Genomic DNA, 25978 nt, shown 5'->3' with positions numbered 1-25978 from the left:
AAACTACATTCCATGCATAAACACATGCAAGAACCTTTTGTAGGCACTCCAATCCAGTTGAGGTAGCGAGTTAATTTCTTGGAAACATAGGTCTTTCCTCTTGCAGGAAGGCCTATCATTACAATCAGAGTAGGAGAGTTGGTCATATAAGAAGCCCATGCTGAAAAAGAAAGCATACGCAAAAATAAGTTGCTTTCACAAAGTAGAAAAGGAAGCTGCTGGCAAGAAGCCAAAATAATATATGCCTCCCACTATTCCTTCTGCCTGTACATCTGTTGAGGACAGGAACACTGTGCTATTTTCCCATAATTAATCAGCAGATCAGGGCATGATCTCTCAGGTGTTTGCTAATGATGTAGGCTAGCCAAGCAAAAATAGCCAGTGACTAAGTGCCTCAAACTGAGTATGTCACTCAGAGTTTTAAATGTTTCCCACTAATCTGTGAGCTTTTCAAGGTTAGGGGAGAAAATGTTGAACTCAGAAGTTTCCTCCAGAGAACACAAATGTAACAAGTATTATTTCTGAACATGCTTAATGCAGAACTGAAAGATTAAACTGGTCTTTTATCTTCCGTTTGTTTCTGATACAGGATTTAGCACACTCCCATGAAATGAACAGAAGATGCTGACAGTGGAAGATAGTATTCATTTTGACATAGGTTTTCTTTTCCTTCATATCTGCAATTCTTACAGAGCTCTTTTAATTGGCTTATGCCAAGCATAGCTGAGTCTAAAAGGCCAGGCTCACAGATGTACTGCATAAGTTGTAGGTACTTTCCTAAGCGATTCTGGCTCCTTTGCAGCCCATGCCAACATTCACAGTTGCTCTAAGGTAGAGAAGAAGAATCTTCTTTTTTTCCTGTCCCTTGAGGCTAAACTGTTGGGGGCTGCATTCTGGCAGTGAGCTAGGCCAAAGTGAGCAGTAGGTGGGCCATCCGTTTATTTCTTTCTCTTCCCAATACCCTTTTCTCCTCCTACCTCCTTCCTCCTCTCTGCCCAGTGGACTGTCTGAGGCTTTTGCCAGACTTCTGGGCTAATTGCTTGCAGAAATTAGGCCAAGGGCTGCTGTTTGCCCATTCTGGCTGTAATGGGTCCAGGATTGAACTACAGAGATCCCATCATTCTTTAAATACAATATGGCCAATCTCAAATCTGACAAATATTAGATGAGAGAACTGCTTCATTAGTGATTTACCTGAAGTTCATCTAGATTTCTAATCAGATCATGGTCCAAAGCCTGCTCAATTGTATTAATGAGAGAAGTGTTTCCCTGAAATCCAATTCAACAAAACTTTGATAAGGATTTTTTCCCTCAAGGTAAAAGAAAGTAGACTATAACATAAATATGAATGCAATACAATGTGTACCTCTGTGTAAGCCAGTCAGAACTGAATGGAGGCTTTAAGAAAGGAAAACTGTGTTCTTGTGTAACTCATTTTGTTTTCAACAAATCTTTAGCAGAAGAGAGTCACTGTGCCCACCATCAAAAATAAGTAGACCAGTGAAGATAAGCCATGGTCCATCTGAATGAAAGAACAGTTCTAAGGGCTTATTCATACAATCACTTAATTGCTTTTAGTCTCAGTCTGACAATCCTGCCAGCCCAAAACAAAGGCAATGGGATGGACCCATATTTAGGTACATGCACCTGGTTGGTGGAAGCATACTTCTCTCTATAGCAGTCCATCCTGCCCTCTGAAGATGTTACACAGAATTTAGCTAGGAGGACTCTGATAAATGGGATGAGTTACAATGTGGGGAACAGGAGGGGGATCCTGCTAAAAAGAAATGCATGAATGTTTCTGTCCATGAAAGTCAGGCCTTTCATCCAACCCTAAAGCATACTATCCATCTCACAAGTGGAAATAGCAACATAGCTATTCCTTTTCAATAATGCTATGTGCCCGTTTCTACTTTCAGCCTCCAAAGTACTAAAGAAGAGAAAAAATAAAAACAAAATGTTCCCAAGAAGACAGAGCATTTCTGGGGAGTGTAAAATGCTCTTGTTGCTAGTGGACCTGATCCAGTCCAAGTGCTGTACAATATAAGGGTGAGGAGAAAGGGGAGAGGAAGTAGCTGCTTAACATCCCCCCTCCATCCACTTTGTTTACGCTCAGAGCTAGCCTTTTCAAGCTACTTTTCTAATCAGTTTTTCAACTGTGGAGGGAAAGTCTACACACATCTGTACAGTGCATAACCATTTTTTAAAAAATTGTGGATGGGACAATGCCTTCCACAGAAAAACAGCCTAAATATAAAAAGTTATGTAGCTACTTTCCCATACTATTTTGGAGCTCAAATTTCATTCTCCAGTGGCTGAGTCCTGAGTCTGGTTCTGTTTAATACGTCTCCTATGTAGAATCTAGTAGCTTGCCTTTAATTCTCCAAGGATGGAACAAGATTCTACAAATAAACAAGTCACTGCAGTAGAAAGCTTGGAGAAATGGAACTCAAACAGCAGCTCAGAAAACGATCTTGATGTTTCAGCAAAACAAAATACATACAAACCTCTGTCCCAGTACAATGTTGCAAACCAAGCTGTTACATGAACACTGTAGAGAATTAGCACTGCTGTCATAAAAGCAACATACAATATTTAGGCATGGGGTGCAGGCCAATGAAACCCTATGGTGGTAGAGAGGACCTCATCACAGAAATGTGTGAATATCTTGTGTAACTGTAAAACTGTTCTCAAACTGTTTAGTTTAGAAAGTGCCAATGAGAAGTCAGCCCAAAAAATTAGAGCAAATGCAAAGTACTAAGGACTGAGAAATATAGGTTAAAGGATTCTGGTCCTGGAGCTGTTTATAATTTACCAGCAAAGTACTGCATGATCATCAGTATCATAAAGAGTCTCCTACAAGCTAGGGTCCTATGGCATATGCTATACGGGATGGCCCCGCAGTTCCTTGACAGGCGTCCTGAAAGTATACAGCTCCTCAAAGAGGGGAATAAGTCTATTTCAACAGAAATCTGACTTTGTCAGTAAATGACTAATTCCAGAATATATTAAAGTGCTTCAGTCCAAATATAATTTATTACATTTTATTCCTCCAGGGAGCTCCTTGCAGTGCACATGATGTTACTCCCACCCCACTCCTAGGGCTTTTTATCCTTGGAATTGTCCTGTGAAATAGATGAGGATATAAGACATTGGCCTAGTGAAGATCATCCAGTGAACTATGTGGGTTGAGATGTGAACCCATGTCTTCCCCATCCCATTCTAACCAACTTTATCCTTTTATGAGGCACACTGCATCCCCCACTATGCAGATATATTTAGCTGTTGGATCAGTGCCTAGGACCTAAATACATCATTTAGCATAGACCCAAAATATAAATAGTATTGCCCTGGGAAAGAAACCATCCTATGTTTAATACAGCATTCAAGCTGAGAATATGAATATATATATAGAAAGAGAGCGTGTGAGAGAGAGAGCACGCGCATTTTACTATCTGACTGACTCTACCTATATAAAAGCAAAGGAAAAATTTGCTCCCCAGAACCATCACAAATACTCACAGCACTTCTTTTCCGAAGCTCGTAGATTTGAAGGTTTGTTTTCTTGGCTGCAACTGTTGTCATTTACCTGTTCTGCGACTGGAGCTGCATCCCCTGACATTGCTGCAAAGCTCAGATGTCCTCGGTTTTGGCTGACTAGATTCCTTCTAGAAATTCGTAGGACAAAACAGGGGTGTTATGAAATGCTAGGCTTTCAGGAAGGAAGAAAGAACATGCACAGCAGCAATGTCTATGACGTTCTTTCCAGTAGGGATCGCGAAGAGAATAAGGCTGAAACTGAATATGAGAGAGAGAGAGAGAAAGAGAGAGAGAGAAAGCTGGAAGCTACATTGAAGTTTTCAGTCAAGGTCAAAACAAGAAAGACACTTACCGTAATATTTGCAAAAGGTGGTGCAAATCCCCTAAAGAAGAAAAGCTGGAAAGGGTGTTTTTCTTCTCCCAAAGAGGCTTTTGTACATCCAGGTGATGGGTAAGCATACCCTACCATGGGCTTCTTCAACCTCCCATGCCGGTTGCGGATGAAGGGAGCGGCAGGTCAGCACACCTGGAGAACAACTAGCTGCTCGAGGCTGCCCTATAGAAAGCTTAGCAACCTGTGTACGGAACGCAGTTCATCGTTATGCTCATCCGTTGTCACCCACGCAGAACCCCGAGGACCGCGGAGGCCAGAGGGTGTTCCTGCGACCGCTCCAGAGCCATCGCGCGAAGCAGGTGCGACCGCTCACAGCCTGACAGGCGGGCGAGCAGCTGACGGCGGCGAGGTTTTCATCCGCGCTCAGAAACAGTCCCTCGTCGCCAGCCTCCCGGCGCACACCTGCGGGAGTCCCCAGGGCGCCCGCACGAGAGAGCGCAAGTCCAGCAGCTGGCGCGCTGAAGGGGAGCCGGTCCCTCCGCTCCCCAAGAGGCAGGGCGGCCGGCGGGCGAGGATCAAAAAGGCAGATCCAGCCCAGGCGCAGGAAAGATCCTGGTGCAGGCGGCAGCAGCGTCTCCCTCCCAGCCGCCTTGCGGAAAGAGGCGGGAGGGCCACGGGAAGATGCGGATATGCCAGCCCGACGCGAAGGGCACGCGGGGAAGCGCTGGGAACATGAAGGAGCGTGAAGTTAAGGCAGAGGCGATGTTAAGCGCTGCCCCGCTAGGGCTAGAACCCCTGAGCTTTCATTTGGAGCCTCGACTTTCTAGGAGGCCACCTGCCCAATAGCCCGCTGTCCATGGGCACTTGCTAAAAGGTACAGGCACCCTGATGAGCTCTGTCGCGTCTGATCCCCCTGGATTAGGAGGCTTTTGCCCACATGGGCTTCATTAGGTGCTGCCCCCGCTTAAATATTTCCGATTATTTTTGTTTTTCTGAAACCAAATGCCCTCCTCTCCCTTGGTCACACATCCTCCTTTATAAATAGGGCAGTCATTAGGAGAAAGCGTCCTTTGAAGACAGACACGCCAGCATACACACAGAAATTTTAGAACATATTAAAATGGCATATTCAAACTAGTGGTTTTATTTATTTACTTATTTGGTTGTCTTGGCCTGAGTCCAGTTTTTCGGTACTTAAACCACCGCTGACAGACAAACGCAGAACAGCGAGGAAAGTCGTGTGCCCTCTAGACATATGCCCTTTACAATCACCAGAATGCCCCAGCCTACCAAGGAGGGCTGCCTAGGGAATTGGAACCAAAGGCAGATTAGCGCATAAATGCATATTACAAATGTATTTCCCACAGTTACAATAGCGGGGGAGAGAACAGCTCATTCCACTCATCTATGGATGCGCGCAAAACATGCGCACTGAATTTGCCGATCTTATCTAATACACATTCACGTCCGGCTTAAAAAAGTCCATCCACAAAGAAGACGCAGGTCGGAAAAAAAAGTCTCTCTAGGGTTCGGCTACTTTTAAGAGCAAATGCAACCTTAAGGGTAACATGTTCCCCCATGCCTGCCTCGCTCGCTATAAGCGCATGCGCGAAGAGGCTCAGCCTAGCGGCGCCTTCCATTACAAAACAGTAATAAAGCAGGACAAAGAAGGCTGAGCTAGCAAGACGTCACAGCGTGCTCAGCCCAGCCCCTCCTTTCTGCGCAAGCGCACTACAAACATAGCGTTCAGACCTCACCAAAACGGATGTTTGGTGCTTTGAGTGTGCGCCAAAGGCTCGCCCACGGATGTGATTGGTTACTTTGGTTTAGGGGGCGTTGGAGGTTGACGATGCGACCAATACAATGTCCGAAGGGAAGGGTTGCTGGGTAGCCGTAGCCATTTTACTGTGGGGTTGCGGGTATTGAAACCCGGCAGCCGCTGCCGCCGGGAGAACATTTGTGTACCGGGCGGTAAGATGTTGCGGCTGCGCTGTAAAGCCCGGAGTGGTTCCTACCCGCTTCCCGGACTCACGGTCCATTCCCGCCTGGGTGAGCTACAAGCTGCGATTGCTGCTCTCACCGGGGTGTCCGTCCAGGCCCAACGCCTGCTACTCGGCTTCCCTCCTCGCGGCATCGACCTCAGCGACGGTGAGCAGTGCCTTGGAGAGCTGGGCATTCACTCAGGTACGAAGCAGTGCGTGTTTTGAGATACCTGGGCTTATCCAGGTGAGTCGGCGTCAGGGGCTTTTTGTTGGGCCTTGGCTCCCTCTTGAGGGGGAGCTACCTGGAAATGGCTTGTTCATAGGGAAGTACTGCTTACATGGATGGCCACCATTCTACAGTTGCATGAAGGTTCAGTTCGTGGCTTCCTCACGAATGCATGTATGTCAGGCTGGGAGCATCTTGAGTGTTCTTCTGTCCCATTTTTGCTTCATTTCACGAACAAGGATTGAGTAAGGCCAGAGGCTGGACAGCTCTTTAGTGGAGAGTACATGCCAGACCTCTTGGGTCTAATTTGCTTTCATAATTATGATTGTCACTTCAGGATCCACCTCAGGATTCTCTTATTTCAGTTGATTTAGGTGAGGAAAGTCGTTTTGTTCTTACTGTTATTAAACATCCAGCTACTGGAAGTCGTTGTGGATCTACCTAAATACTTTTTAGTAAATCCTGATCAAACTTCTGTTTACCCCTATCTTACGGCAGCTTTTTAAAAATAGAGATTAAGTACAGAGATTGCTGCTATTGATGATGATGTGTTTGACCGGGCATCTTTTATTCTCAGGGCAGGCTTGCATTTATGAATCTTGTTCCATTGATCTGCCCTATAAAAGGGGTCAATTACATTGCTTATTTTTAAACCTTCTGTTCTATTTTCTTTTTAAAAATGTAAACCCAAATGATGAACAAATTGAGTTTCCGAAGTTATTACTATGCCAAGTATCTGTTAAAAGTCCTGCATAGTATGGATATAGAGTAGGATTACAAAATTATTCTTCAGCTACTTAGGGTACTTGGATGGAGAGGGCTATATTGGACATCTTAATACAGGCAAAAACTAAAACATTTCATATTCTACAAGAGAGAAATGAAAGCTGTTTAAATAGCCTGTAGATATTGCTATCTTCCTTGTTTCTGCTAGCTGATAAAGAGCTGGATTGTAACTGATTGTAGCACTGATTGTAACTGATTGTAGCACTGCTTGTAGTGATTCAATTCAGTTTAAATATCTATTTCATTGAACACAATAGTATAGTGCACTTTTTCCCTATAGTGAAAAGATATCTTAGAAGGAAAACCATATAATTTTATAAGTATTTTTAGAACACAGGATGTATCTCTGTCCTGTTTAGAACAGGAAACTTCAAAGTAATGACCCAGGAGTTTTGACATTTTGTAATTGCTTAAAATTGGCATCCTTTGTCACCACCCATTAATTAAAATTCAGAGCTTTAACCTAGATGTGTGTTGAATTGTCAACATGCCCTTGGAATACTGGAGTTGCCACTGTCCTGTGAATACTAACAGTGAGTGCAAAGTTTTTAAAATAAAAATGTGATCTCTGTGTTCTCTATGTATCTTGTGCAAGTTAGGATTATTGTGTCACTATGGCTGGCAATTTAGTAGAGTCATTTGATGGTTTCTAAAACTAATGTGTATTTTGGAAAAAAATACAAAAATTGTTGTCCATTGCAATTTTGATTATTTATGGAAGCTTACAATAACCTGTTTTTATCTTTTGTTTGGCTTGTCATTTATTCTCATATTCAAATCTGAATTGCATCTATATATCCATGAATAAATTTAGAGTGTAACTGAAGGGTGAAAGTAATTTATGCATCTTGGTTATCCTTAGAGCATGGGGAATATGATTGCTCCATTACACATTTGGTGTTGGGGGAGTCAGAGATGAGAGAGAAACTTTTCTCTCCTTTGGCATCTAAACATGGTAAAATTTCTGATAACTGACTCCTCTTAAAACATTTGTACTTTCAACAGGATTCTGAAACATGTATCTGAAACTTGAAAAAGTATTTTAGTTCATTTTCTTAATAGTTGTACTAAGTCAACTCTTTATTTCTTCTGTTTTTCTTAACAGGTGATACTCTAATAGTTGAAGAAGATGCAACCAAACCCAAGACTGAATCACCTCTAGTTACAAAATGGACTGTTTCTAATTCGGTCAGGGAAGCTCTGCCTGTGCTTGCCAGGAAGGTTGTTCCAGCAGATAACTCGTGCCTGTTTACCAGCATATACTATGTGGTAGAAGGTGGGGTTTATGACCCAGGATGTGCCCCAGAGATGAGAAATCTCATAGCACAAATTGTAGCAAGTGATCCAGAATCCTATAGTGAGGCAGTACTAGGGAAAACGAACCAGGAATACTGTGAATGGATCAAAAGAGAAGATACATGGGGAGGTGCAATTGAGGTTTCCATCTTGTCTAAATTCTATCAATGTGAAATCTGTGTAGTGGATACTCAGACAGTCAGAATTGATCGTTTTGGGGAAGATGCTGGCTATTCTAAACGGGTGCTTTTAATTTATGATGGTATTCACTATGATCCACTTGAACGTAAAATCCCCAACTCAGACATTCCTCCCCAGACAATTTTTTCAGCATCTGATGATGTTGTTCTTGCACAAGCTTTGGAGTTAGCAGATGAAGCCAGAAGAAAGAGACAGTTTACTGATGTAAATCGGTTTACATTGAGATGTATGGTGTGTCAGAAAGGATTAACAGGGCAAGTGGAAGCCAGAGAACATGCCAAGGAGACCGGACACACCAACTTTGGAGAAGTGTGAATTTTCTGTGAGGTTGGTCATATCTACTACCTCACTGTTCCAGAACAATCCTCCAGGTTTTTAAATAAGCTGTATGTAATATTATGAGTCAATTCAAAGTTTGAAAGCCCTAAATTTAATTATGGCTGATATGCACAGGTTTGCTGTTAGTGTGAGAAGTTTACAAGAGCATATGCAGCAGTGCCATATTTCCAATTAGTTTGGTGTTTTCTTTTGCATACTTAAGAACTACAGACAGCTATTGGTACCAACAGCCATAGTGACTCTTGAAAGAATCTTAGTTGATGCAGGAATTCCTCTAACACAGCTGAATATATGTGCACTGCACTGCTATAGCTAGCTAGGCTTATATACAGGATTATAGAATCACTGGTGGAATAAAAATCTCAACTCAGTTATTGAGCTTTTGATTATGCATTCTAGGGAATAGTTAACTTGGTCTCTATTCAGAGTTGACGAAATAACTTGTTTCAGTTGTGCTCTTTCAAAAAGTTGTGTATACTTCCCTAACTAAAAGGCTGACTACACAGTTGCCTCTTTAAAATAGTAATCCCAAAGCTGGCTTATTTTAATTGCTGAATAAGAGTATCGTGTGAAAAAATAAGGCTATTGTAGTAAAAGCCTTTAGCTTGAAGGCTTTGTCTTTAATATCCTTAGAAAGTGAAAAACTGCCAGTAAGCTCTCTCACTTCCTTGGTATACAATATTACCACACTATCAGTTACAATTGAAACAGTAGTCAACTGCGTGGATCTATGTGCATTGATGGAATGCTGTTCAAAATTATTGAAATTATAAGAAGTCCCAGCAGCATGTTTTTTTTAAAGTAGACAAAATTATATGTTGAAGATACAGAGTTTGTGGGTTTATTTCACAGTCCATAAATTCATGACATTTGTGCTTACAACAAAACCTTATGAAATGGTTATAAGATTCTAAATAAGCTTTTTTCTTCTCTAAATATGGCTGTGTTGCTGGTTGACCCTTCTCAAAATATGCACTTCCAAAAGAATTCTGAAACAAGTACCTGCTTTATGGTGGGGGATGAGGGGCTAGTTTGCTTTTACTAAATTTTGATTCCCATGGGTGTTGGTGCTTCTTGCTAAGAATGAAATTTCCTGACGTGTGTCCAGCACCATGTGTAATGACTTGTTGGCTGTACATTTCTGGTTGCCATTAGGAATTGAAAGCTAGAGATCTTGCACCCTGGTCTAACTCTCACTTCATCATATGTTATAGCTGTTAAGGTTCCTAAATGGGTAACTTATTATTGGTTTTTATAAACTATTTTTCTACATAGACCTTTGGAATTGGGTCTTAAGCTGCTCTGACATTTGCATTGTATCAGGTCATGGGTTATGGCAGGTTAGACAACTATGATTACTTGAATGTGTCTGTAAATCACAGTTCTAAGGAAAAATGTAGTTTAGTTTAAACATAAATGGTGGGTGGAGGTTGGTGTGGTTACAGAAACACTGAGCTTAAACCTTGAGGGTCCTTGTGAATGGTAACAAATTCACATTCATCCTTGGGAATAACACTAAGAAGCAAGTCTAAAAAGGTAAGAATGCAGCATTTGAGAGGAAGAAAAAAATGGTTCACAAAATGGGAGTGTTACCATTTATGAATAACTACATGAGTGCTGAAGATGTACAAATAACATACCTTGATTAAAAGATCAGAAAATGCTATTGGGATAGTGTTTTAGCTAATCGCCATTAGTATCATAAACCAGCCTTTCCTAGACTGGTGCTCTCCTGATGCTTTGGACTACAGTGTCCAGCATTCCTTATCATTGGGCACATTGGTTGGGGCTGATGTAAGCTGAAACCTGTTCAGAGAGTGCCAGGTGCGGGGGGAGCTTTTACAAATACTATGTTTCCCTGAAAATAAGACCAGGTCTTATATTAATTTTTGCTCCTAAAGATGCACTAGGGCTTTTTTTCAGGTGATGTCTTATTTTTTCACAAATAAAGATCTACATTTATTCATGTACAAAAATTACATTTATTCAAATACAGTCATTCCATCTTCTGGAATATCACAACTCTCCAAACCCTGAACTGTGTTTCAACGGACGTACTAAATGCGTCCATCTGGCTGACAATCTTAACTGGGGTTATTTTGGAGGGTAGGGCTTATGTTATGAGCATCCTGAAAAATCATGCTAGGGCTTATATTCTGGTTAGGTCTTATTTTTGGGGAAACAGGATACTAGGCAATAAATGCCATGAATCTTTGTGTAAGCTGATGTGAGTAAGCTGTTCTAACCCCAGTTTTTATCTGGGACTAAATATCTTCATAAAAAGAAAATAAATGGCTAGGATGGAGTAAGATCACTAGTGTGAAAAAGACCAATGAATTGCAGCCTGACAGAATTGAGCTGTTACAGAAGATAGCATGAAAGTTAGGAATAGCTATAAGCACAAGTTTCAGTGCAGCAGGAAGCTGTTCCATGATACCAAGTGGGTATTTAATTCATGGCACTATCAGTCTAGTCCATAGTATCTAAAATTACATTGTTAATTATTGGCATAAGATTAAAACGGACATGTACTAACCTGTTGCACTTAGGATGGAGGTATATTATGCTGCTGTATGCTGTTGGCAGCTATTTGTTGTAGTCTTTATGAATTTTTTCAGATATTTGAGCTACTTTGCTGCATTTATGCTTGTTTGAATATGTTCAGGTGGAATTACTCTAGAAACAAAGTTCTTTTTTCTGTAAGGAGTACTACAAAATTGGGGGTTCATAGATTGGCTCTGGTCCAGCTGAAGTTAGTTTTAAGTCCCATTTACAGCAATGGGAAAGTTATTCACAGCTAAATTAAGACCTGTTAATCACTAAGCTCAGAAGTAAGTCCCACTGTATACAGTGGAATTTACTCCCAAAGAAGTGGATAGGATTGCAGACAATGAATACTATCTGGTTCAGGGCTAGGCAGTACATGTACCATTTAGACTAGTCCTGTGATACCTTGCAGAAAGCCTTAATTGAACAAACCAACAGGGGTCATGTTTCAGGAATGCACTTCCAAGATTGCCTAGCTGCATGTTTTCTTTGACTGAAGGACATTGGGTAAGCAGAGTTCAGTTACCAGAGCTTTGCTTGATTATGGCTTAAATAGTAAAAATTCAGAGCAAAGCAGAAAAAATAAATGGTAAGATGTTTATGAGTAACACTGACACCATGTTTCCTTACCCTAAGTGATTAAAGCAGCAAGCCTATAAATGCTTACCTCAGAGGAAGTACCACTGGGGTTTACTTCTGAGTAGATATGTTTAAGATTTGGGCTATTAAACTTCTTGATGCACAGTCCTATGCAAGTTTAGACAGATAAAAGGCCTATACATTCCAGCATAATTGGCTGGGACATGCTGGGAGATATAGGCCTTTTTCTGTTCAATTTTTCTAGGATTGCACCCTTAATTTTAGCATGTATTTTAAACCTCTTTCCTTAGCCTTTTCCAGATTTCATAGTTCTAAAATGTGTAGGATTGATGATGAATGTGGCATATTTTATGCAAAATTCTTGTGCTTGAGTATATTAAAGATTTGATATAAAGCCACATACCCATTACTTGGAGAAAGAATTCATTAAAATTATTAGCATGTCCAAGCTTATATCTTAAAGATAAAATGTGAAGCTGTGCTCTGAAATACATTAATGAATATTGACTTGAGTAAAACACAGAATGTTGGTTTAAATCTTGTCCTTTAGAGAAAATGAACTTATATTACTTTATTCACAAATTGGCTCAGATTATGGGCGGTTTATCATTTTAGCTGCAGTTTGAATGCTTGAGAAATGGTGAAATTCACCAATCTCACAAAAGTTGTTAGGCTGACTGAATTGTATGCTACTTGGACAAAGGTGCTAAAAGAAATTATTTTGTATATTTTCTATTTTTAAATGGATGTACCTTACATACTACATTTTTTGCTATAATGTTTTTCCAGAGACTTGACATTTGTAAATAAACCTAGTATGCTTTAAACTTTCTGCAGCTGATCTCAAAAATAGAAACAAGTACAAAATGTTGCTTTTCCCTTTGAGTCTTGTCATCAGTATTATATATGCAGGTTATGCTTTTAGTTGTGTAATGTATCTTTCAGGTAACATGTTCTCAAAAGTGTATTGGTTTGATTTTGCTGAAATTGTAATTGGAGTGAGGTACCTGCGAAGTCAGAGGTGGGCAGAAAATAGATCTTCATGTGTTTTTAAACTTCATGTCACAGTATTCTTGGTCATTGGCCATGTTGGCAGGGGCTTCTAGGAATCCAGAACATTTTGTGATCTGCATTCTGGTCACCTCTTTATCATGGGAGGAAAACCTTTTAAAGGTTAAAGTTGTAGGTCAATGCATTTGAGCGGTGGAATTATAAAAACTGCAGACCAGGATTCATATTATCAAATATTCTGATACATCCAACTACCCATAAATAAAATCTGAAAATTCACAAGCTGGACATAAAGTTAATCATCTGTTCAACTCTTGGGTCTTTGCAGATAGTGAGACATACTACTTATAAACATGGAGGTATCAGTTTAGTTTTCATGCCTTATATCCATGAATAGATCTGACCTTTGAACCAGTAGCAGTTCTCATACTTAGTGGTAGTGAATTTCAGTAGCAATGCATTGTGTGAAGGTTTTTTTTTCTTCCTTAACCAAATATGAACCAACATTATCACTGTGTACTAGTATTTCTAGAGAAAAGGGGGACACTACAGCTTCTGCACAGTCACCCTGCAGCTTCTGAATAGTCTTATGTCTCGCTCTCTTTTAGAACAACCATAAATGTGTAAGCTTTTTATTTTGTAGAAGTTGGACATGTAAGAAATACAGTCGGATCAAATAGGAGATGAACCTCCTTGCAGCAAATATTGGCACATATTCATTTGTCAAAGCTGAATTGTATGGCTCACTATCTTGCACAGAAAACTCAAGTATGCCTGTAAATCTGGGGGCTTAGGTCACAGGCTAGAATAAATATATATTTTTAAAAAGATTGTATTAATAAAGAAGCCAATGTTTATCATACCTTCATTTCTTATTTGTAAAAAACCTTATATTTTCATTATCATTAACAGTGTTGGCATGCTTCTTAATCTGAGTATAGGACTTCTGTGGATGAACAGTCTTCTCAGGCTGAGCACTGTACTTTTTGCCATTGAGAGGAAATTATTCTGGAAAGTTTCTGTTGAAAGTGTCCTTTTGAAAAAACCTATTCAGATTTTGGTGGAGATGACTAGAACATCTGAAAATTGATGTACCCAATTACCTTGATTTAGACACTAGTATAATAGAATGCAACTTTTGGGATATATAGAAATTCATTTTTAGCATTGTGATCTTTGGTAGTATCAAACAGTGCAACAAGTAATGTAAATTATGCTGGACTTGGTCAGACACTGGTGGCCTTCAGAGGCACTTGAACTGCAACTCCGAGAATTCCCATCCAGCAGGGCCATTGACTGGGAATTCTGAGTGTTGCAGTCCAAATGTGTCTGGAAGGCACAAAATTGAGGAAAACTGCTCTAGGGCAATCATAGCATTAGCTAGTGTGCTGATTTCCCAAGGAAATCAGCATGCCAGTTATTGAAATTTGCAATACATACTAGCAAATCATGATTTATTATAGTGGTTATATCCTGTTAAATACTGTTCCATATGTACTAGGAATCTTTCTTTCCTCTTTTGCCTTGTACTGTCTAGGAATAGGTTAATATATTCATTCCACTGCCAGTTTCTGTGTGTATTGACCATCTAGCTGCCTTCTGACAAATGTTAATGTCTTTAATGCTAACTCCTAAATGTTTCAGTGTATGACAGTAATGCCTAAGTCATAATGGAACACAAAACTGTAATCTTATTTGACTGGGTTAAATGTAGGAACTCTGTTCTGAGACTTGCAGATTTGGAGACTATCACCAGCACTAACTTCCAAAAGTATGAAGGAACTTAAAGTATTCTTAAGCATGTGGCCTTTTGCACGCTTTTGTATGAGATTAATGTCTCAAGTTACAGCACTTTAAAAGCTTGTCAATCAAAGTTTACAAGTTTAGTGTGTCTTGCCGGGGAGTGAAATGGTGCAGAAAGTGCATTATACAATATTTTTGAAAGTCCTGGTAGTTTAATATTTTCCAGTGGTACAGCATCTTACTACTTCATCATAGAAATCAGTGTTCTGTTGGACATGTGCACATTAATTTAATTATAGCAGCAATAAAATGTAATATTTATGCATGCATATTCAACACTGTGTTCACTTGTGGTTCTATTTTTTATCTTCAATAAACTTTAATATTTGAGAATGTGTGTAAACTAAGAGCTATTGCAAAACCTGAAAATTATTTTTACCCTTTAGCTTCAATACAGTATTAGTATATTTCTTTTGGTGAAATTATAGTTCATCTATTTAGGTTGCCTGAGCTAGCTTAATAAATACATTGATATGTCAGACTACATGTTAGAAAGCTTTGCAGGTTACAATATCACAGTAACTTAAGCAAGCTGTTATGTTAATGAACATTGTTTGATTACTTTTTCAGCAGGAACAGCCTTAGTCCAAATAGTAACCTAAAAAACACACCCTAGGCATATTACTAATAATTTAAAAAAACCCTCAAGGTAGCGTAACAAAATTTAAAATGTACAATTAAAACAATGTAAAGCAGCAAAAATAATTGGCAATAAAATATTTAAGATGATGTCACATGCCTTGCAATAGAAGAAAGTTTTAACTTGGGGCTGAAAAGATGATGATGATGTCCCAGGCAGGCTTCACAGATGGCCCTCAAAAAGAGACCCTCTTCCTTACTGCCTTCTGAACTTCCCTTGGAGGAGAGTATTAGATATTGTATGCCACCATGGGGATATTGGCAAAAAAACAATTACCCTGAGCAAAAGGCAGTGCAAGGCAGAAGTGGGGTTTGGATTCCAGCACACTAAATTACTCATTTGATCCTGCAGTTTTCAGCACCTACTAACTTACTTCACAGCAATCTTGGGTTAAATATTTTAACAATGGGAAGCCTAGAATACCTGGGCACCAGGACTATGTTGTCCTGCTCTTGATAGACTTTTTGGAGATTGCAAGTAGACCTAAGGGATTGAAGAAAGGAACATTTCATTGTGTGAAAATCCTTAAATCGACATCTTAGAATTCAACCCAGTGAACAGGGTTTGCATGACATGATAGGCTTCCCTATTCCTTTGGCATCTGACATGTGACTGGGCACACTGTGGGCAGGTATCTCCTCCCTGTTTCATCCTCCCATGGGTATCGGGGACAGGAATGAAATGAGACTCCCTCTTGCTGCCACTACAGACCCTTTTGGGCTTTCTTTGGACAGATCATAAAAGCAAGCTGATGAGGTAGCTTTTGCAACACACCTCCCTTTAGATGCCTTCAATCTTCCTATGGTGCCCCAACAAAGTTAGCAAGTTCTTTTTAAAGTCATCCCTCTATTTTCACAAATATTCGTGAAAAACTTATTTTTTCTTCCCACCCTTGGGCAACTGTAGATAACTACAGCTAGGATGGAGTGGCAGTGGGAAAGTGGGGATAGGTAATGGACCAAGACCATGTCTCCTGCAAAGTCCAGTAGCTACCCATTCAGTCCACTGCAACCCTGGGGGTACAAGTAAGCAAGCTGATCCTTTGCAAACATTTGACAGCTGTCAGAAACTGACCTTCCAAAGGCTTACAAAACCAAAATTATTCTTGCTTGAGAAAGGGATGGTGGCTCATTCACCTCATTTATTTATTTATTTATTTATTTCCTGCCTTTTTCCTACAAAGGGTTCAAGGCAGCTTACATCATTCTCCTCCTCCTCCATCTTATTCCCACAACAACAATTCTGTGAGGTAGGCTGGGCTGAGAGTCTGTGACTGGCCCAAAGTCACCCAGTTGGCTCCATGGCTGAGCGGGGACTAGAACCCAGATCCTCTGAGTCCCAGTCCCATGCTCTTAACCACTACACCACACTGGCTCTTTTGCAGCAGGTTTCTGTTTTTTATTTATTTGTTTTTGTGGAGGAAACGTGTCCTATCAGTTTTATAAGTGTCCTTGAGATGCTAGCATCTGTGGAACATTCAAACCTTCCAGGTATTTGGTTTATGGGGGCACTTTCTTTTTGACAGGTCAAATAACTGCCAGCAGTCACTGCCCCCGTCCATCACCTAGACCAAGTTTCCCATTGTTAGTCCTTCATAACTGGTCATCTGCAATTGCAGAGTGGTGGGATGAAAAATTATGAAACTTTCTTTTGCAAATCTGAGAATTAGGGAAGCTAAAAAACAAAAACAAATGAAGGTAGTAGTTAAAGTTATTTTGAGAATAGATAAACCAAGACAACAATATAAATCTTGATTCTGCGATACCCCTTTGTAGAGTAAACCTGTGTAGTGTTGGGTTTGGTGTTTTGAAGCAAAGGAAGTTGGTAGAAGTTCTACCCTGCTTAATGCTTCTGTCCCTGCACTGATTACCATCTTCAAACATTTACCCAGATTGCTAGTATATGATGTTTTATTCAAATATTCTTTTGGCATGGATTGCTGGAAAGAAACACAAGAAATATTTAGCCATATGTATCCAAGTTCCTGTCTAGGAGATCCATGAAACAGCAAATATTCTATATGTCAATAAATGCTCTGCACTTTGGCAAAACTTGAAGATAAATATTAATTTGGTAGGACTTGGCAATCCTTCTAATCAGTGTTAGATGTCAGACTTCTATCCAAATGATTAACCTGCTATGGATCACTGTACCAGTACTTGGATTTTTCAAATGCATGGCTTCTAACAGTTGCATTCATTCTTGACAGTGACTTGGCAAACTCAACACTGGTTCACATTTTAAGCAGAGTACCATAATTGTAAATTGTGTGGGCTTTCATAGCTTTGCCCAGTTAAAGCTATTTATTAAATTTTGGATTTTAAGATCTGTCAGGGTCAGACATTCTTGCTGCGTGGTATGGTAGCACCCAGAGTATGCAGCACACTTTAACAGCAGAGGGCATCACAACATTAACATGTACAGTCTTGCAGATTTCTGACAATTGGAAGGAAAAAGCCCTAATTTTATTTTGAAGAAGAATTTGTCATGGTTGATGTACAGCATTCTAACAACTTATATAAGCACACGGTTCACAAACACCTCAAGATAGCTATCAAACCCAAATACACACTACAGCTCAAAAAGTTAAGAGGATAAAATGAGCAAAGCCAGTCTTCACAGAGCTGTGGGTAAATGCAGTCATTACCTGCTGGGATGAAAAACAACCTGCATCATTTTCCTTAAACTTACATCAGTTCAGACTAGTCCTTATAAGGAGTTCAGAAGTGAAAGGAGGGAAATACTATTCCTGTACATTTGCCAGTTGAACCTCAAAGATCACCTGAAGTGGGAGTTCAAACAATGTGTGTGGCTCAGCTGGAACAACATTCACTTATGCTGAGAGTGACCGTACAGGTCTAAGCACCAATGATACATTGCTTTAGCTGTTGAGTGCAATAGGTTTCTGACAAACACAAGCAAGAAATCTTAGATATCAGGCTACTCAGAACTTTCTGGTTTTATAATATTGGGGCACCTGATAGTACCATTTCTAATTGGATAACTATTCTCAGTAGAGCCGCACTCCTTACTCTTCATAAATCATTAACATTTAAAGAAATGCATTTTTGTGCTGAAACTGTGTAACATATTTTCAAAGGTTTAGCTGTTCCCTGAGGGTAGTATTTGATGCTCGTGCATCAAAAGGTGAAGGGCCTTTTTATATTTTGGCTATAGCCACCACAATGAATTTGCATTCCTCTACAAATTGGGCTTGTATGCCTTTCAAATGCATATTCTGGTAAGTGGCGATTTAATGTTAGAAATGAAGTGGGATTTTGATTTATATTTATAATGCAATATTCTGAATTAATTAGTGCAGCATTTGGCAATTATTTGGCAATTGTCCTGTTCTAAAATGGGACTTTTGACTTGCAAAATTCCAGGTTGTGCGCAGACCTGTTCCTGATGTCTTGGGTAATTCACTTTACCTGGTTGTATTGAAAGAAGGGAATCAAGTGATGCCCCAGAATGCTCATAATCATTGTTAATACGAATAACCCTTTATTACAAGCATATACATTGCAGTTATCATTAACAGCCACACTGTAAGGCAGGTCAGTATAGCGAAAAAGGGCACCCAGTGAGTTTGTGGCTTCATAACATATATGAACAGTGCAGTATCTGAACACAACAGTAATAATCTGTCAATGGTCTCTCTGGAGCATATTTGGCATTTGGAAGGAAACGTGTCCCACATGGAACACAACTTTCACTTGACTTTGAAATAGGCCTTATTGTCCAGGAAATAAGAGAACATTCTTTATGTTCCAAGACTGACAGAGATATTTAAATTTTGCATTGGGTGTTCGCAGTCGCTTGTATTTGCAAATAAATTGGAGCAAATTGTGCAGCTGTTAAGATTTTTGACAGTGTGGTCTTCAAGTTTTTTTTTTTTTTTTTGGGCCAGAACAGTGTCAGTGGGACTTCCCCTTCAGTGAACCAACCACACACCAGCTGCTGTTTCTTAAATTTAAATTGGGCTACATGCATGCTACTTTAAAAAGAAGTAGAAGAAAATGGTTCTGCCACCAAGAGCATGCAGCCTAAAATTCAGCACAGTGGCAACAAAAGGGGAAAAACAAGAAAAATGGACAAGGAGATAGAAGGCAAGGAGACAGAAGTTTAATAAGTTAAGGATATACAACATTATAAGCTTGAAATTCAGTATAGGGACCATAGTTTAGGGTCCTTCACAAATCTTAGAAAAATAATTGCTGTTAAGGCAAGGACTTTCATATGGTTCAGTCCTACTGGTTGCACTCTCACTGCTTGGAGACCTCTAAACTTACAAGGATCCTTTGCCCTACCAGGCTGAAGCCAACGGTAGCAGAGGGAATCTTTGCTTCTTCGTCGTGGCCTCTGTGCATCACACATATGGGGTGCTGCGCCTGTGCAGTGCCTTTGGCTGGAAGATTGCAAACTAACGGTTTTTGGCGGGAAAGCTCTGCTCTCCCTCTCCCATAGCCTATAAAGAGCGGAGCGTCCGCCATTTTGTTCAGTCTTTGCGACTGCCGTTCGCTGTGCCTCGTGCTGCTTTCGCTCTCGCTCTGACCGTTCGTCTAGCTTGTTCTTGTTCTCGATTGTTCTCTCCCTATTGTTATACCCTATTAGTTCTTATAGTTCTTGCTAGTTCTTATAGTTCTTGCTAGTTCTTATAGTTCTTGTTAGTTTTCATACTTCTCTATCGTTCTACCTTCTCTTTCGATCTTCTAAAAAAAAAAAAACCAAAAATATATTCTTACCTTCTGCACTATCTCCTATTTTTTCCTTTCTTGCGATGGCGCAGCAAGCAGCTTTCCGCAAATGCGTGGAATGCGGGTCTAAGATGTCTAAGATGTCTTCGACCGACCCACATGACCTATGCCTCCTCTGCTTGGGGGAAGGGCATAGGACTGACAAATGCTCTCACTGCCGTGAGAATCACCTGCGGAGGCACTTGTGGGATCGGGCTCTCATGCAGTCTGACCCACTCGTTGTTACTCCGAAGCCTGGCTCTGCTACGGCGGCTCCACCCTCACACCCTTCGGATGAAGGCGCGTCTACCATGGGGGCTCCACCTGCTTCTCCAAAGAAAAAGCACAAGAAGCGTAAGCATGCTGAAACTGACAATTCAGCAAAGAAAGCCAGGAAGGAGAAGGTTCCGAAACCAGCGAAAAAGTCAAAGGACCCGGAGCGCTCTCAACACCGTGACTCGGGTTTGACGGCCCCCTCGGTACCGGCGGCAGTCACTGTACCGACTCCACCCAATCCGGTGCTTCAGGTGGCTATGAGGGTTACCCCTCAAGGGTCCCCTCGCTGTGTGGCTGACCTTCCTGATGATCCGCTTCCAACTCTACAGCGGGGGTCAATTTCTGATGGGGAAATTCAAGATTCTCCCCCCAGGGCTAGGTCGCCCACACCTATGCCTGCAGCCACAATGGAGGCAGATGTGGAGATGTCCCTGCCTAGGAGCTGAAGGAGTCACTCCATGGAACAGTGCTCTGAGGGATGGCACCACTCCTACTATCAAGCCTGGGGCGATCCGCACTCAGTCGGGTACTATCCCACACCTAGGGGTCAGTCTTCACCGCCTTCCCGCGACCGTCCACTGTCCTCGGGCCCGAGGCGCGCATCCCCAATACCTCCTTGGGATGAGAGTAGCCGGTCTGTCTCTCCGGTGGAGTCCTCGTCATCGGCTCCTCCATATTATGGTGCTGACTCCAACGATTTGGAGGTTGATTCAACCTCCCCTGATGTCGCTGTGACCTCCCAGGGCCCTGCGTCACCGGATGAATCACATGTCTCCTTCACGGAGCTGATGTCCTGGCTTGTCCAGTCCCTTGACATCGACGCCATCCAGCGTCCGGGACCCACTACGGACAGGTTTTATGACGTCTGCGGGGAGCAGTCCACCTCAATCGTCCTGCTGTTGATCACCACCTTACGACAGGCGATGATGCAACCCTGGGACTTGACTTCTCACCCTCAACCCACGTCTCAGAGGTACGAATCCATGTACCGGATTCGGGAGGAGGACATTCCCTTCCTCCTCCGCCACCCCAAGCCCAACTCAGTCGTGGTGGAGTCTTCCCAGGGCAGAGAGGCGAGAGGCCACACCGCACCTAGGGACAAGGAGGGCCGAAAGATCAACTCCCTGGCCAGGCGAGTCTACGCAGCCTCAGGCCTGGGGCTGCGCATTTCCAACTACGAGGCGACGTTGGAGAGGTATCAATTCTTCATAATGCAACGCCTCCACAACATCGTCTCTACCCTCCCGGACCACCAGGGTGATCTGGTGAAGGTGCTTATCAAGGAGGCGATGCAGGTCGCTGTCCAGCAGTTGTCCACAGCCAGGCATCATGTGGACACGGACTCGAGAGCCTTGGTCAGTGCCGTCTCTCTCTGCAGACATGCCTGGTTAAGGAATTCCAACTTCCCGGAGGAGACTAAACGGCAGATTGAGGAAATGCCCTTTGACGGGTCCGGGCTTTTCCACTCCAGAACTGACCACAAGCTGAAGAAACTCTACGAGTCTCGCATGACGGCCCAGTGGATGGAGCTTCAGACTCAAACTAGGCGTAAGTGGGCATGGACCCGTCCATCCTATAGACAATTGTATCAGTGTTGACGGGACTGGCGAACCATTCCTCTGATCCCTTCCATACCCACCCCCCTCTCATCTGGGGACCGGCTGAAAAGCCGACTCCCCATTTGGGAGTCCATTACATCTGACCGGTGGGTATTATCCATCATACAGCATGGCTATCGGATAGAATTCGACATCGTTCCTCCATCAAGTCCGATCCGGTTTACATCAGGCTCGCCGGTATTGCTCGATGAAATGCAACAACTTCTTCATAAAGGAGCGATTCGTCAAATAACTCAACATGACGGACTTCACAGATTCTACTCCAGATATTTTACAGTCCCGAAGCGGGATGGTGGTCTATGTCCGATTTTGGACTTATGAAATCTGAATCGATTTATCGTGACAAAAAAGTTTCGAATGACCACCCTTCAAAATATTTTGCCGCTGCTAAAGAAGGAGGATTGATTCACCTCATTGGATGTGAAGGACGCCTATTTCCACATTTCGATTCACCCGAGTTATAGGCGTTTCCTTCGTTTTGCTGTTGCACCCCATTTATACGAATTTACGGTTCTACCTTTCGGTCTGGCCACCACTCCAAGAGTGTTCACCAAATGTATGGCCCCTGTCTGCGCTGTCCTACGCCTCCAAGGCATACAAGTTTACCCTTACCTTGATGACTGGCTTCTGGTGTCCCAGTCTAGGGAAGGACTCCTCGCATCCTCGCCAGACTTCGGCTTCGTCCTTTACAACTACTTTTCAACAAGATGTTCCACCCACAGAGAGACTCACTGTCGAAGTTGATTTGAATCCCATCCTCGGTGCTCCATTCTCTACTCTGGTGGTCGGTCCTGGCCAATCTGACTGTTGGGGTTCCCTTCAGGCTCCGATGCCCATCGATAACCCTCGGTACCGACGCGTCTTTTCTGGGATGGGGAGCAGTATGCTCCGGCCTATATACCCAGGCACGTGGACTCATCGAGAATCCACGAATCGTATCAACTTCCTGGAGCTGTTGGCGGTATTCAAAGCCCTACGTTCTTTCGAGGATGTTCTCCAACATCGGGTCGTTCAGATAACTTCGGACAATATAGCCACCGTCTTTTATCTGAACAAACAAGGCGGAACGAAGTCCCCGACTCCGGCCAGACTTTCTATGCAGATTTGGGACTGGTGCATTTCGAGAGACATTACACTAATGGCAGTCCATTTGGCTGGTACAGACAATGTGGAAGCGGACCTCCTCAGCAGGTGCATGTTCATCTCTCACGAATGGGAGCTGGATCCTCAGACACGTGACTATCTTTTTCATCGCTGGGGGTTCCCCGACGTGGACTTGTTCGCCACCCAACAGAACAAGGTGTGCAATGCTTTCTGTTCAAGAGCGGGAATCGGGTACGGATCCTTAGGGGACTCCTTCATGATCCCATGGAACAACCTAAACTTTTACACCTTCCCGCCTATTCCTCTGGTGATGAGAGTGATAGCAAAGATAGTACACGATTGGGCCACGGGGATACTAATTACTCCTTGGTGGCCACGCCAACCTTGGTTTGCTACACTGCTCGACATCTCTCACAGGGAATACCTTCATCTTCCACTGCTTCTGTACCTCGTAACCCAACAGGACGGTACGCTTCGCCATCCAGATTTACTATCGTTGAACCTAACAGCGTGGCGAATCCAATAGCTGACATTGCGCCATCTTTATCGACGGCAACGTCAAGTGGTTCGAATCCTGCCTTCGAATCCGCTGAGTTCAGTGCCTTCGAATCCGCTGGGTTCAGCGCTACTTTCTCTTTTGTTCCTCCAGCACCATCGGATCCGTGGATTGATCCATCGAATCCAACAACCTTTCATCCGGATATTCAACACATCCTTGATTCTGCTTTAAAGCCATCTACGCAGAAGTCCTACGTAACTAAATGGAGACGATTTTCCACCTTTGCCGAGTCTTGTTCGTTCTCTCCATTTACATCATCGTTACATCAAATCCTTCAGTTCCTATTAGAACTGCACCACTCCAGACTGAAACCATCTTCAATTAAAGTGTATATGGCGGCAATCGCCTCTCATCGTGGCATGGTGGACTGATCACCCATCTTCTCTCAACCTACTATTAAGAGGTTTCTTAAGGGTCTTCATAATCTTAATCCGTCAATCAGGCCAGTAATGCCTACCTGCAGTTTCTCTGTTGTTTTGCAAGTGCTTACAAGAGTTCCTTTCGAACCATTGGCAACAGTCGATTTACGTCTCGTTTCATGGAAGACAGCGTTTCTCGTGGCGGTTACCTTGGCCCAAAGGGCCAGTGAGCTCTGCGCTCTCCACATAGACCCTCCTTACCTGAATTTTCACAGAGAAAAGGTCGTCTTGCGGCTCAATCCATCTTTTCTTCTTAAGGTGGCCACATCTTTTCATATGGGACAGGATATTATCTTATCTGCATTTTTTCCGTCTCCGTCAACTCTGTTAGAAAGGTCACTGCACTCACTTGACGTTCGGCGCTGCTTAGCCTTCCACAGATCTAGGACGGAATCTGTTCAGCGCTCAAATAGTCTATTCATTAAATATTCTACCAGAGATCAAGGCGCTCCAGTCACTCCGCAGAGACTTTCCAAGTGGATAGTCCATACTATCACTTTATCTTATCAACTGGCTAAGATTGAATTACCCACAGCTCCTCGAAGCCATTCGACTAGGGCTGTTGCTGTCTCATCTGCTTTCGCATCGGGAGTCCCGATTGATGATGTATGTCTAGCTGCTACTTGGGCGAAACCTTGCACTTTTGCCAGACATTATTGTGTAGACGTTCGGGCTCGACAAGATTGCTCCTTTGGCAGAGCCGTTCTTTCATCTGTTCTTTGTTGAGGACACCTCCCCTCCTCCATTATGGTAAGCTTGTTAATCTACCCATATGTGTGATGCACAGAGGCCACGACGAAGAAAAGCAGGTTGCTTACCTGTAACTGATGTTCTTCGAGTGGCCATCTGTGCAGTCACACAACCCACCCACTGGCCACGCTCGGTGTCGGTGAGTGGACATATTCATCAGTACTGATGCTTTCTCTTTTTTCACGGTACCGATTTTTTCTCATCTAGTAGTGACAGTTTTTTCCACATGGGGGCGTACGTTCGGTCATCAAAGACTGAACAAAATGGCGGACGCTCCGCTCATTATAGGCTATGGGGGAGGGGGAGTGGAGCTTTCCCGCCAAAAACTGTTAGCTTGCAATCTTCCGGCCAAAGGCACTGTGCAGGTGCAGCACCCCATATGTGTGACTGCACAGATGGCCACTTGAAGAACATCAGTTACAAGTAAGCAACCTGCCTTTCTCCATTCTGTCTTTGGTGAACCTTGCCACACAGGTTTTTCAAGTCAGCTTTCAAGACCATTTTGGAGGGAAGGAGGCTGGAGAAGACCTGTCTGGTTTGCTTCCCACCAACCAGAACACACCCTTTTTCTCTTCCAAGATGCTTTTCTGACATCACAGGACAGCCAGTGCAGTTCTTTCCATGCTGGCTGTGAGAGGCTGGTGTGGGGTAGTCATACACTACTCAGTAGTGTTGGTGCTCAAATCGATGGCCCTTTCTGAAGCTGAAGCACTGTTCCCAACCTTGAGTTTTTCTGAGCAGTCCTCTGCTCTTTGGGATAGTCTTCCAGGGGTTTCTCTTTTATTCAGATTAGGTGCTTTTTTAAAATGCTGAATATGTTTTATGAAAATGAAGAAAGATATGGTAGCTGGAAAACTTAGTCAAAGTAAAACTTACCTTGGAGATAGACAAATTATGGGGGAAAAATCCATGAAAATGGATTTTGGTGCTTCATTATGAAACTTCCCAGCAAAAATAGAAATTCATATTTGATCAAAACTGCTTTTGTTAAAATATAAAAGAAACAGTGAAGGTTATGATGAGTTAGGGTTATGATGAGCTAAACTAGCTAAAAGTGGATAGAACAACTATCAGGTGGACCCACAGTTGACTACAGAATAGGTCTCAAATACTACTTATCAATGGTACCTTCTCAAACTGGGGAGAAGTAATAAGTAGAGTACTGCAGAGTTCAATCCAGGACCCAGTATTCTTCAACATTTTTATTAAT

At 42.3% G+C, this 25978-nt stretch overlaps 3 protein-coding genes across 12 annotated transcripts in view; 2 read left to right on the top strand and 1 right to left on the bottom strand.

Moving 5' to 3' along the window:
• The window catches only part of PFKFB2 (6-phosphofructo-2-kinase/fructose-2,6-biphosphatase 2), a 31232-nt gene extending 26807 nt beyond the window's left edge, over positions 1-4425 (bottom strand). For 6 of the 9 annotated variants that reach the window (XR_006416298.1, XM_044446415.1, XM_044446434.1 and 3 more), the window contains exons 1-3: positions 3893-4425; positions 3523-3668; positions 35-160 (exon numbers count right to left, since the gene is read on the bottom strand). Coding sequence is in view for 8 of the 9 variants with exons in the window: in XM_044446415.1 (XP_044302350.1) it covers positions 35-160; positions 3523-3668; positions 3893-3999 (379 nt within the window). In the remaining variant the exon portion in view is untranslated. Of the gene's footprint in view, positions 1-34; positions 556-1194; positions 2473-2503; positions 2515-3522; positions 3669-3892 lie in introns of those variants that run through there. The other 3 variants (XM_044446425.1, XM_044446443.1, XM_044446461.1) reach the window with 3 other exon arrangements.
• A 1321-nt stretch (positions 4426-5746) lies between these two features.
• On the top strand, positions 5747-14998 carry YOD1 (YOD1 deubiquitinase). The gene is made up of 2 exons (XM_044446501.1): positions 5747-6058; positions 7974-14998. The coding sequence occupies exons 1-2, from the start codon at positions 5851-5853 to the stop codon at positions 8678-8680; spliced, it is 915 nt and encodes a 304-aa protein (XP_044302436.1). The 5' UTR covers positions 5747-5850; the 3' UTR covers positions 8681-14998.
• Positions 7975-25978, top strand: part of CUNH1orf116 (chromosome unknown C1orf116 homolog) — a 40984-nt gene continuing 22980 nt past the window's right edge. The window contains exon 1 of one of the 2 annotated variants that reach the window (XM_044446482.1): positions 7975-8089. The gene's annotated coding sequence lies outside the window, so the exon portion shown is untranslated. Of the gene's footprint in view, positions 8145-25978 lie in introns of both variants that reach the window. The other variant, XM_044446473.1, reaches the window with a different exon arrangement.

This window comes from Varanus komodoensis, unplaced genomic scaffold (assembly GCF_004798865.1).
Source record: "Varanus komodoensis strain SLA01 unplaced genomic scaffold, ASM479886v1 scaffold1, whole genome shotgun sequence".
Taxonomy (NCBI): Eukaryota; Metazoa; Chordata; class Lepidosauria; order Squamata; family Varanidae; genus Varanus; species Varanus komodoensis.
The sequence above is the reverse complement of the archived record's forward strand: the minus strand, read 5'-3'. Positions and strand labels throughout refer to the sequence as shown.